The sequence below is a fragment of the Microtus pennsylvanicus genome, chromosome 9, assembly GCF_037038515.1.
Source record: "Microtus pennsylvanicus isolate mMicPen1 chromosome 9, mMicPen1.hap1, whole genome shotgun sequence".
NCBI classification, from domain to species: Eukaryota; Metazoa; Chordata; class Mammalia; order Rodentia; family Cricetidae; genus Microtus; species Microtus pennsylvanicus.
In genome coordinates, this window is record NC_134587.1 from 68,860,654 (window position 1) to 68,872,890 (window position 12,237).

The following is a 12,237-nucleotide window of genomic DNA, read 5'->3' on the forward strand; positions in this document are numbered from 1 at the left end:
TGCTAAGGGTGTGAAGATGGGATGGGCAAAGTACCTGTGGAAAGGGGGACGTTTGAGGTTTGAGTACTCTAGGAGAGTGTCGTCAAGGAGGGGTCTGGAGAGGTGGCTCAGCGGTTAACAGCATTCAGTGACTCTCTTTTAGAGAATCTGGCCTTGGTTCCCAGCACCCCCACGTGGTGGCTCACAATCCAGTTTCAGGGGGCTCCGATGCTCTCTTCTGGCCTCTGCAGGCACACACATGGTACACAGACATACAAGCATGCAGAACGTACACATAAGATTAATAATTCTGAAAACAATTTCTTTTTTAAATGCAAGCCCACTATTGTTTCTTCTGTCAGCCCTAGTCCTGTAAAGAGCATCCTCTTCGCGGTGCTCGCTTTCCCCTCATAACCACCTTGATGTAGGAAGACAAATGTTCTGGACTCCATCAGGTCGGGGAAGCTGAAGCCCAGGGTAAATAACTGTCCCCAGGATGGCAGTGTCAAATGGAACCGTCCATTGCCATTGACTGTCTTCTCTAGAACACGGGGAGACGAAGACCTCGAGGCTAAAGACATGGCTCAGCTGTTAAGAGCTCTTGCCGTTCTTCAGGAGAACCAGAGTTCCTTTCCCGGGACCAACATCAGGTGGTTTATAACCTCGTGTTACTATAACAACAGGGGAAATGACATCCTCTCGTCTGGACTCATTGGACACCCATACACATGTGCACACGTGTGTGCAGATAAAATCCTTAAGAGGAAGATGAGGAGGAGGAAGACAACGACAAATACTTGGCCCTGAATGCACCAGCTAGTTTACTAGACAGAGAGATTTGATGTTAATAGACTCTTTATACCTTTAGAATTTGAAGTGCCGAGGGCAAGTGTTCCAGGCCCCGACTTCCCACTAGATGTATTGAAATTTCTGTTGTGTAAGTACTTTAACCGTTTAACCACCCGGATGTAGTCAGGACACATATTTTAGCCTTCCCACAAGTATGAAAACTGAGGTTGTGTGGTCTCTTCCTTGCCCTCCATTGAAGACCTCTTTGTCTAGGCAAATTGGGCTTTGAATTCTGTGAACCTCAGCTGATAGTGGAGAAACTGGTGGGGAAACTGTCATGCACGCCCGCAAGGCTACAGGTTCCATCTGTCAATCAGGGAGGGGAGGAGGTGATTCCTAAGGGCTAAGATGCCAGTCTCCAGGACTCCAAGCAGCATCTGGGTTCATGGCTTGTGCTGCTGAGTGCTCTGCAGATGTGCAGAGTGGCGCTTGTACCCAGCAACCTTTTCATTCCTGCAGTTGGTACCAGGAGGCCAAGGGTCTGTAGCATCCTTTTGTTGTGCAGTTTGAGGCCAAGAGGGTAGGAGAGGGAAATGAGTCAGAGAGAAGGTGCCTGAACTCTGAAGTACCTGAAGTGCGTTCATTATGGGGAATGAAAGGAGATAGGTTAGATACCTAAGAGAAAGTAGGTGGGCGGACATCTCAGGGGACAGGGTGACAGGTGGAAGCTGCTGTCCGCTGCACCTAATCAATCGTCGCACGATGACACCACCTCCACCGTCCACCCTTTGTTGATACACAGAGTTGGTAGTCAGGGTTACTGTGGGACGCAGGAGTGTGCCTTTCTGGAGAACAGGCCCATACTGATTAGCTGTATCTTTGGAATGTGAGATGTGGGTTTAGAGGCCTCTCTTCCGGTGAGGGTGACTTCTGCAGTTGGCCTGAGATTGTGCCTGACCCTGGGTCCTGGAGGGCCCTGAATGATTTGTTTCTAAAGGGCTTTGCCTACCAAAGAAACAGAAACAGGAACTTACAGTTTCCAGTGTTAACTTGGATTTGTCCTTAACCCCTTGGTTTCTCTAGTGTATAGGAATCCACCTCTGTCTGTATCAGATGAAGGTCTAGTTTTTTTTTTTAAACTTTCTGTGTTAGGGATGAACTTAGGGCATACCATATGCTAGGCAGTCAGTCATTCTTCCTCTGAGCTGTATCTCAGTTAGGTGTGGCCAAATTATTTGCATTCTCCCATCTTGAATTAATATCCCCCAAACCTGGACATCAACTCCTAGTGTTACTAACAGCTCCACTTACTTGGGCAAAGGACTTAAGTTCTTTTTTTATTTTAACCTTTCTCCCCCAAGACAGGGTTTCCTCTGTGTAACAGCCCTGGCTGTCCTGGAATTTGCTTTGTAGATTATGTTGGCCTAGAACTCACAGAGATCCGCCTTCCTCTGCTGGGATTAAAGGTGTGCACCACCATGGCCTAGCTTTGTACTTAAATTCCTGGACCCTCAGTTTCTGCATTTCTTAGCAGAAACTAGTCCTATTCCTTAGAAGCAGAGAGGGAGGAATAAAGTAAGTTTTACAGTTATAAATGCATTTTTACTTGTATAGAGTCCACAGAGTATTCAGTAAATATGCTTTTCATTTCTTTTTCAGCAAATCCTTTTCCTAAATTCAGGAAAGAAAGAAAGAAAGAAAGAAAGAAAGAAAGAAAGAAAGAAAGAAAGAAAGAAAGAAAGAAAGAAAGATGTACTTCGCTTTTGGTTTGAAATTATTATTATTTTTTTTATTAAGCCTTTGGAGACAGTTAATAGTAGTGAATGCCTATTCTGCTGGCCAAGAATTCGGGGGTTTTCTGCCAGCCAGGACTGACTCACCGGAGAGGGCTGAACCACCACTTTAGGGCATGTTCCGGAGACCGACTTCCTGGACAGTGTAGACGGTCTCCTGCAGCACCAGAGGACAGAGATGGCCGCCCCCACACGTGGTGCCCGGTCATGTGTCGCTTGGCCGATGTTTTGTCATTGATTATCTATTCTTTAGGGCCCTAGGAAGTTGTTTTAAATTCTGCCACCACAGAGCTAGTGAGAGGGCTCACTGGGGAACCATGCCTGCCTGCCTGCCAACCTGAGTTCAGTCCCCACAACTCATGGAAAGGTAGAAGAGAGCGGACTCCGTGGAGTTGCCCTCTGGCTTCTGCGTGTGCGCTGTGACCGACACAGTCATGCCCCCACATACACACATGCGGCCTTAGTAAAGAAAAGAAAACATTCAGCCGGGCAGTGATGGCGCACGCTTTCAATCCCAGCACTCAGGAGCAGAGGCAAGCGGATCTCTATAAGTTCAAGGCCAGCCAGGTCTACATAGTGAGTTCTAGGATAGGCTCCAAAGTTACAGAGAAACCCTGTCTCCAAAAACAAAAACCCACCATTTAAAATATTTAAAAAAAAATATCCACCATAAACACAAGAAGGGTCAAGGGCTACAGAATCCATGGCCTCTTCAAGCCTTTAACTGTGCCTGACTGTGTGCAGGGCCCTGGTCTCCCACCTCCCCTCACTCCTCCACTCAAGGCTGTCAGACATCAGCTGTCACCATCCAGCCTCAGAGGTCGCCAGATCCGCTTCCCAGTGTCCTGTTCTGTCTTCACCCTAAGCAGCAGTGAAGCTTGTTGTGTTCTCTGGGAGGGAGGCTGGTAGATCCCGAGGTGCCTGGGATCCTTAACATTTTAGAGGCACAAAGAAAGACCTGGAGGGCTGGGTGTGGATCTCTGGGGTAGAGCGCTGTGAAAGATGACCTTGGATTCCAACTCTGGTGGGGAAAAGGGGAAAAGTCTTGTGGCATCTTCTTGCATACGTCCAGGGAGATTTATCAGGGCTGCCGTATTCCTTGTGACCTTTTTGCCTCCTGTCTCTTTTTCTTTCTTCTTTCTTTTCTTATACATAGCCCTGACTGTTCTGGAACTCACTGTGTAGACCAGGCTGGCCTTGAACTCACAGAGATCTGTCTCCTGAATACTGGGATTGAAGTGTGCCGTCACCACCGCAGGTGCCTTCTGTTTCTTGACTTGTTCCCCAACTCTTTACCTCTCTGTTCCTCCCCAGACGAATTGGTTAGTCCCAGATAGAATGAAGCCTTGAGTCTGGGCGTCATCAGATTGCTGTCCTTGAAATGATTGCACAATACTTAAACTGGAGGCAGGATCGACTTTTTGTTTTGTTTTTTAAATTTGCACCAGACAGCAACCATCTACAAATAGCGCAGGGCAAGTGTGGCTGGGATTGAGGTGGGGGCGGGGGTCACACTGGTCCATCTGCTTTCACATTGAGAGATAAAGGCCTTTACTCTGGGGCCTTCTCAGGGGCCTAGACACCTTTGGGATCCTGAGCTGGAACTGAAGCCTGGGCTTGGGTGATTCTAAGCTACAGCTGCATCCTCAGCTATGGTTGGGTCTTAGCCATTGGTTGGCACAGCTGGCAACCCTTGGCCATGTAGCCACAGATTGAGTTCCCAAGCTTGAGGTAGGCAGTAGCAAGCCTGCCTACCTTGTGGCTGGGATTCTTTGGCATCTTCTGCTTTACCTCAGGCTTCAGAAGGGCCTTTGTCTCCTTAGCACGCTCTTGCCTTGCTTTGGTATTATTGGCCTGCATCTTAAGGGATTCATAGCTTTGTGACTGGAGTTTCTTTTGGGGCGGGTGTCAAGACAGGGCTTCTGTCCCTGTCTGTCCTGGAACTTTTGAGGTAGACTGGCCTTGAACTCAGAGACCCGCCCACCTCAGTCTCAAGTGCTAGGGATGCTCCCCCACACCCAGCTTTGTTTATGACTGGGGTTTCTTGATGCCGTTCCTGTGCCATTTGGGGTACTGCTTGAATGTGGCACGGTTCTTGGGCTTGGCCGTGTCTACAACAGCCCACACCACTGAATGTGCTTGTTCCCAGTATGGCTCTTGGGGACTTTCATGACCTCCTTAGCTTCTTCCCATAAGTGCATGAGATTTTTATCTTGAAGAACCTCCTGACGACAGTCCCAGCCATCGTGGCCACTTAGTCTGTACTCAGAAACATAGCTGTGTAATTGAAGGGTGGAATCCAGTTTCCCACCACTGTGACAGAATGTCTGAGGTCATCAAGTTAAGAAGAGAAAAGGTTTTGTGGGTGTCAGTCTATGGTTGGCCTCTACTTTTGAGCACACCTCATGGCGGAATGAAGATGGAGTCTTTGGAGCATGCGCGGGGCTATCCATTTACTCATGGCCAGGAACAGAAAGGGTGAGAAAGGGTGGGAGAGTAGGTTTCTGTAATCTTCTTCAAGGGTATACCCCCAACTGGTTTAAAACCTCCCATGAGGGTCTATCTCTTAAAGGGCTCATCACCTCCCCCAAAGTGCCCCATTAGGAGACAAGCCATATTATGAACTTCAGCCTTTTACCTCTGTTTCGGGGTTGGGATAGGCTCAATTTTTGCACCTTCAAAAGCATTCAGTTATTTCAAGCATCCTTCTAGACAGGTTGACCGTGGACACAATGCCCTTTCTTCTTTTCCTTGCCCCCTGCCCCCAACTTCTATGATAGATATTGTTTCTTTCCCTAGAGTCAGCTTGAGAAGGCAGATCGAGCTCAAGGTGGAGTATCCATGGAGGCGTGGAGGCTTGTCACCAACCTCTAAGTGCAGAACTGGGATGTGGAGCTGGAGGTGCCTCCTCTTCTGGGCTGTGCTGGTCACAGCCGCACTCTGCAGGGCCAGGCCAGCCCCAACCTTGCCTGAACAAGGTAAGATAGCAGGCTGAGGGTCAGCCGGACCCCAGAACTGAGGAGACAGAGTGTATGTATGTATGTGGGGGGGGGCGCTGCTGGGAAGGCTTCCTGGGAGGAGCAAAAGGTTCCTTTCCGGTTGGTGACATCCACTGGTGGGAGGTGAGGTACTTGGGATGAGTTTTTGCTTTTCTTCTGGGGAAACAATGTGATTGGGTGTTTAATTCAGGCGACCACAAAAAGGGGTGGGTGTGGCGTAGGAAAGAATGCCATGAATACAGATTTAGAGGAGACATTCTAGAACAAGAAGAACTTGATAGTTGGCCTCTGGCCTCCAGAAAGCTGTTCCAGAGACATGTCTTCTATAGGATGAACAGTCACAAACACATGCCCTTTTGGACTTTGTCTTCCATTTCTCATTTGGGGGTTTTATGGGCAGTTTGCTTTGGAGGTGGCCTGTCTGAGGGACTTGGGGGAGACTGAGAACCTGGAGGCATGATGGGGCGCGGGAGCATCATAAGGCCCTCTGGCCTGTGGTGTGTTGTTAATAAGTCCCCAGAGGTTGGTTGCTCCTGCTCCTAAGATAGCTGATGGCTTCTGAGGGACTTGGAGGATAAGTGTTGGGTTAGCCCTGCTGTCAAAAGGCAGTGTGGCCCAAGAGTCCATGGCTGGTCACAGAGAAGGCTCAGGCATGCACGTGGCAGCGGTGTCTGTGTTTACAGGACTGTCATTCTAAGTTGTCAGGGACCTGTTTGGTGACCAGTGGGTGAACCTGTGTGTGCAGATGGCAGTGAGAAAGGGGTAGGGAAGAGGGAGATTTTCTAGCTGGTGCAGAGGCGGAAATGAGAATGTTCTGTGTCGCAGTCAGTAGCAGAACCAAAGCCATCCTAATGAGTTGAGACGTGCCGGACACTCAAGGCAAGAGAGGACCTCCTGACCTCTAGGGAGGTTGTCACCAGGCAGTGGAGAGGCAATAAATATGACGTGCACTATATTTATCTACTGAAGATTTTATTTATTCTCATTTTATGTACTTGAGTGTTTTGCCTGTGTGTATGTAAGTGTGCTGCATGTGTCCTTGGTTCCTGCAGAGACCAGAAGAGGATTTGTGGGTCTCAGGAACCGGAGTTAAGAATGATTGTGAGCCACCATGTGGGTGCTGGGAAACCACTTCCCTCTGCAAGAACAGCAAGTGCTCTCCACTGCTGAGCCATCTCTGCAGCCCCTAACAGACCCATAGTTCAGCCATGCAGTGGAGCTGTAAGAGAATGTGGGACTGTCGTGCACAAAACTGAGGTCCAGTTAGGAAGTTGGGGTCCTCCCGCCCAGTGTGATACATGCCTTTAATCCCAGGACTTGGAGGCAGATGTCTGTGAGTCTGAGGCCAGTTTGGCTTGTAGAGCCAGTTGGTGCTACTCCGATTCTCTCTCAAAAGAAAGGAGAAAATAGAGGTCTATTATCTTTTTGTTTTTGACATAGGATCTTGCTGTGTAACCCTGGCTGGTCTTGTGACCCTCCTGCCACTGCCTTCTGCATGCTGGGATTACAGGTGTTTACCCTGCAATCTTACTTTAGGGTACCAAGGTGCAGGTCTCCAACGGGGTTAATAAAGGACATTCAAGGTGGAGCCGAAGGAGCGAGCCACGAGGTCAGGAGGCTTAAGAAGTATGGACAGCAAGCAGTGTTGCTCACTGAGTAAATAACTGTGGAAAGTAACACCTGGAAGAATTGGATTCAGCCGGCATTTGGAAGGCTTACGTCTTGCTAAGGAACTCAGTATATCTGAGTGGTTCTTGCTGAGAAATTGGAAGTTTACAGACGTGGTCCAGTTTTCAGAAAACTGGCTTGCATTGTGTGACAGGTTATTAAAATGGAGGCAACAATAATAAAGGATTAAATGTCTGTCGTAATTCAGGTAAAACACTTCTATGTAAAGTGTGAGGAGCTATTATTGCATCTGCCACTGTTGTCACAAAGACAAGATAGAAGGTGGTGTTGAATGTCAGTCAGGGGGAATGAGACCGGGAACCAGGGATAGTAATGGCATTCTAGAAATAGAAGCCATGGGCTTAAGTGGTTGGATGCCAACTCCTCTTCCTCCCCCTCCTTCCCTTTTCTCTGCTCTTCTCCTTTTCATATTCCTCTTCAGCCTCCACTTCTTTAGCCCTCTTTTTCTAATAAACTCTTTGCAGCCTAGGAAAGGAAAGCAGGTAGTTCAGATCTTGTCCCAGGCACTTGCAGGCAGGCAGGCAGGCAGGCAGGCAGGCAGGCAGGTAGGCAGTTAGCTTTCTGGAAGGCCCTCACATAAGGAATTTTGTTTACCCAGCATAGAAAAGGACGCAGAGGCAACGCCATAAAGGAGGTTGGAACTAGGGGACAGAAGATCGTTGTTTACTTGGTCAGTTTTTCTTTTTTTATATTTATTTTTTATATATACCTGCATGACAGAAGAGGGCACCAGATCTCATTACAGATGTTTGTGAGCCACCATGTGGTTACTAGGAATTGAACTCAGGACCTCTGGAAGAGCAGTCGGCGCTCTCAACTACTGACCCATCTCTCCAGCCTGCTTTTTTTTTTTTTCTAAGACAGGGTTTCTCTATGTTGCCCTGGCTATTCTGGAACTCACTCTGTGTAGACCAGGCTGGCCTCAAGAGATTTCGCCTGCCTCCTGGGATTAAAGGCATGCACCAGTACCGCCTGGCACAGAAATGGTTCTCAGAATAGAAGGAGTAGGAAAGGTGGGGGAGGGCTACCAGGCTGTACTGTAGTCAAGGCTGAAGTCAGTCAATTGGAATATAACTTATATGGTATACAATGTGCCAATTTTTAGACAGGTAGCTTTGTGTTTCCCTAAGTGCTAAGAGGTCAGTCTGTCATTCCAAAAGCTCGTCCCATGCTCCTTGCAGGCTCGGACCTGCTTCCTATCATCACGTCTTAGTTTTGTTTCTTCTGGGATTTCATGTAATGAATGAAATTTTATAGCGACTGTGACTCACTCTATCCACCTGCAATGCCCACAGGGGTCATTGTATTCTTTCTATTCTTTTCTTATTTTTTTGGTGACAGAGTCTCACTGTGTAGCTACGGTGCCCTGGAACTTTCTACATACACCAGGCTGGCCAGGAACTCACAGAGATCCACCTGCCTCAGCCTCCAATTGCTGGGATTGAAGGTTTATGCTACCACAACCCACTCCTGGGGGGCGCGGGGAGGGGCTTTTTGAGAGAACATGGGAGCCGCTGTAACTGTTGATGTCATAGGAATAGTCTTTCTGCGTGCTGTGTAAACTCTTGGAACCTCAGAGACATGCGGCATATTGTAGTCTTGGCACGCTGATTATTAAGTAATGCTGCTATTGTCTTTAAAAACAATTGTAGTCCATGTGAAAAAGATTGGTTCAGAAGTTGAAAACAAACCATCCCAAACCTTGCTCACACTGAGAGCTTTGGAAAGGCTTGGGGGGGCGGGTGCAGAGAGGGGGGGGCAGGCGGGAGGAGATGGCAGCCCCTCCCCTGACCGAATGCAATCCTGGCAGTCTCTGCAAACGCCCCTGGGGGACCTGGAAGGCCTGCAGTTTCTGGCTGTCCTTACAAAGTTGATTTAATAAGGGTTCCAGGAAAGCCAGTCCCCCTCCTCTCCCTCTCCTTCCTTCTCCTGTTTGCCATATTACCGAGTCTAAGTTTGTTTCAGACCAGGCCTTGAGGTCTATGGGTAAAATGAAACTGGGAGACTGGCCCAGGGGCAGAAGACCCCTCTTTCTAAAGATAAGAACCAGTGTAGGAGATCTGAGCTTGAGGAAGGCTGTTTCCATGTATTTTTCTCGGAGAACAGGACTTGAGGAACCAGTAAGTGGCCACGTCCAAAATTTTGCAAGGCCACTTGTGGTGGTTGGGAGTGGCGGCCTTTCCTTCCCTTTTTCCTGGGCACCCTCGATGGAGCAGAGAGTGTGAAACTTGTAGTCTTGAAACACTTTCCTGCATCCACAGAAACCTGCAACTCATAAGCGCTTTAATGGCTGAGGTTTTTCAGCTCCTCCCACCCTCTCAGATTTGAGGGAGTTGGTGGAAGGGAGGAGAGGTTACGTTTTAAAGGAAAAGCTGCACGTCTCTGTTGCTGGCTGCAGGCCGCCTGTGGACCACAAAGCGGGGCTTTGTCCTTGTTCTGCAGAAACCTGGGCCTATGGGGAGAGGCAGAGGCTGCCCGAATCTGGCCCTGGCTCCAGTCCTACTTCCCTGGTAGCCCTCCCACCGCCCACCCCGCCAGGGGTCCTGAGCTACCTTTGGTGCACTTTTCAGCCGAGCTGCCTGGGAGCCGAGCGAGATGTCACTAATAGCCATGCTGGAGTCCCGCTGCTTTAGCCTGTTGGTGTGACCCGAGTGACCCGAGGGACAGTGTCACATAGCTGGCCCGGAAAGCACGTGGGGGGGAATCCACACACCCCCATTCTCTCCCCACAGTAAACTTGCTTGGGAAAAGACCCTGTTTGTTTCTAACTAACACTGGATGGTAGAGGATCCCGAAGGGCGAGGGGAATTACATGAAGCAAAAAGTGCTGAGTGATACCACACACACACGCACACACACACAGACACACAACACACACACACACACACAACACCCGCTCAGTGGAGAGTGGAAGGTTTAGGTCCGTGAAATCCGAGGTGTGTCCTGCGCTGTGAGGTTTCCCTGAAGGGCCTACCTTGCCAATACCTCTGGAAGGTACTTGCTGGTGGAGGCGGGTGGGCAGCGGAAGGGCAGTGCTCAGCCTGTGAGAGAATGTGAGAGCTCTCACGTGTCCCGCTCAGCAGCAAGGCCGGGGCAGCGGAGCCGCTCAAGGCTGTGTTCTTGGCTCCAGCTTCTGCATTGCTGCGCCATTAGCCTCACTGATTTTCCACTCTGGCTTTGCCAGCCGCTCCCCAAAGTCAGGGAGGAGGAATTTCTCAGGGAAGAAAGAACAAATGGTTGTCCAGAGGACTTGCTGTGTGTGGGGGCGGGGAGGGAGCCCGGATAAAGAATCAAGCCAGGGTCCTGTCACCTGGTGTCCGGGGCTACCTGTAGGGAGGGCAGAACTGGAGGGAGCTGGATTCTGCAGGAGCATGCCTCTGCTGCACAAAGTGGGTCACCGTGGGTCAGCAGGGTCTCAGCAAGTGGTCAGGCCTGTCAACCAGAAGCAGGATGACTCTGGGCTGTTATGGGTGGCCTTGGAGACGAGAGTGCTGGGGAATCATTATCCCGGAGGTGAGGCCTGGGTCAGAACGCCTGACCAGCAGCGATGCCCTGGTTTTACAGGGCCTCATTCCTCTAGGTTATTGGAAAGTCTGGCTTCCTCTCCCTGGACAACACCTTTGCTTCCCTCTTCCAGGGAACCTGGACATGAGACAACTGTTTTTCCCCTCGCAGGGAGAGACCCAGCTGCTCTGCTCTCTCTTCCTGGGTTTTTGTTCAGCTGCCTGGGTTTTCTGCCTCTAGAAGAAGGCCATACCCAGACTCCTCTCCAACTGCTTTGTGTCTGCCTCCCCTACCCTAACCCCCTTCTCGGGGTTTCAAGTAAATTACCTGAAAGTTAACTGCCCTAAGGGCCCCAGGGGCAAACTCCAAGTAATTCCCTTAGATTTTCAACCCATGGGTCGCAACCCCTACAGGGTTTTCCTATCAGATGTTTACATTAAGATTCGTAACAGTAGTATGTAATTCATAAAATTACAGTTATGAAGTAGCAACAAAAATAATCTTATGGTTGGGGGTCACCACAGCATGAGGAACTGTATTAAAGGGTCACAGCATTAGGAAGGTTGAGAACCTGACTTAGGAGAAGCCCTTTGGAGTCTGTGCTGCCTCTGACTTTCATTTTGCGGCCCACCCGTGTTGTGACTAGTGGGGAGACGTGGTCCCCTGGACCCTGTTTGTGGCTGTGCTGCCAGCAGAGCCCTGAGCTTGGGCATCTGCCCTCCCATTGCCCCATACCAGTGCCCCCTTTCCCCTTAGCACATGGTCCCTGCCATCTTCGCACTGAGCAAGGCTGCAGAGAGGGTCCTTAACCCCCGAGTTGCTGTGCTGCTGTGCCTCCTGGGATGGCTTGTGTAAGAGAGGTGATTCAGGGGCAGTGACCCCCTTGGTTAGCCCGAATGTAACTCTTTCCCAGACTCTGAATGTGTAGGTGAAGTGGGTGAGAGGGCCTGGCCGTCCAGCAAAGTGTAGACTCGCTGTCCGGAGCCCGGGTAGAAAACATCAGTACTGAGATTTCAAATGGTTAATTAGCAAAGAAAATCGAATACAGAGCTAACCATTTCCTCAACGTTCTCTACAGTGACTGCTGCATTCTGGCTGTGACCGGCCCATTCCTTCCCTGCTTCCCATCCATCAGTCCAGATAGGTCCTTTTTTCTTCCTTGAATGTAACATGCAGCTCCTATATGACCATTGCTTATCCAGCTCCCTTAACATGAAATGCTCCCATGTCCCCCACTTTTTATAATACTTAATGGTGTATACTTAATTCTTATCTTAAGATTTAGTTTGGGTTTGCACTAGGGTTTTATTTAAAAGGCCACCTCTTTCTTGAGGTTTCTTTTGTTTCCACATCTTATTTTATTTTATGCGTATGGATTTTTACCATGTGCATGCAGTGCCTCTGCAGGCCAGAAAAGGCTGTCATCCCCTGGAACGGAAGTTAGAGGTGGTTGCACGCCACCGTGTCAGCGCTGGGAAATTGAA

At 49.4% G+C, this 12,237-nt stretch overlaps 1 protein-coding gene across 11 annotated transcripts in view; it reads left to right on the top strand.

Moving 5' to 3' along the window:
• The window catches only part of Fgfr1 (fibroblast growth factor receptor 1), a 54,883-nt gene that overhangs the window by 7,074 nt on the left and 35,572 nt on the right, over window positions 1–12,237 (top strand). For all 11 annotated transcript variants that reach the window (XM_075986394.1, XM_075986391.1, XM_075986399.1 and 8 more), the window contains exon 2: window positions 5,361–5,539. In XM_075986394.1, coding sequence (XP_075842509.1) covers window positions 5,449–5,539 — 91 coding nt within the window. In that variant the 5' untranslated portion in view covers window positions 5,361–5,448. The remainder of the gene's footprint in view (window positions 1–5,360; window positions 5,540–12,237) is intronic.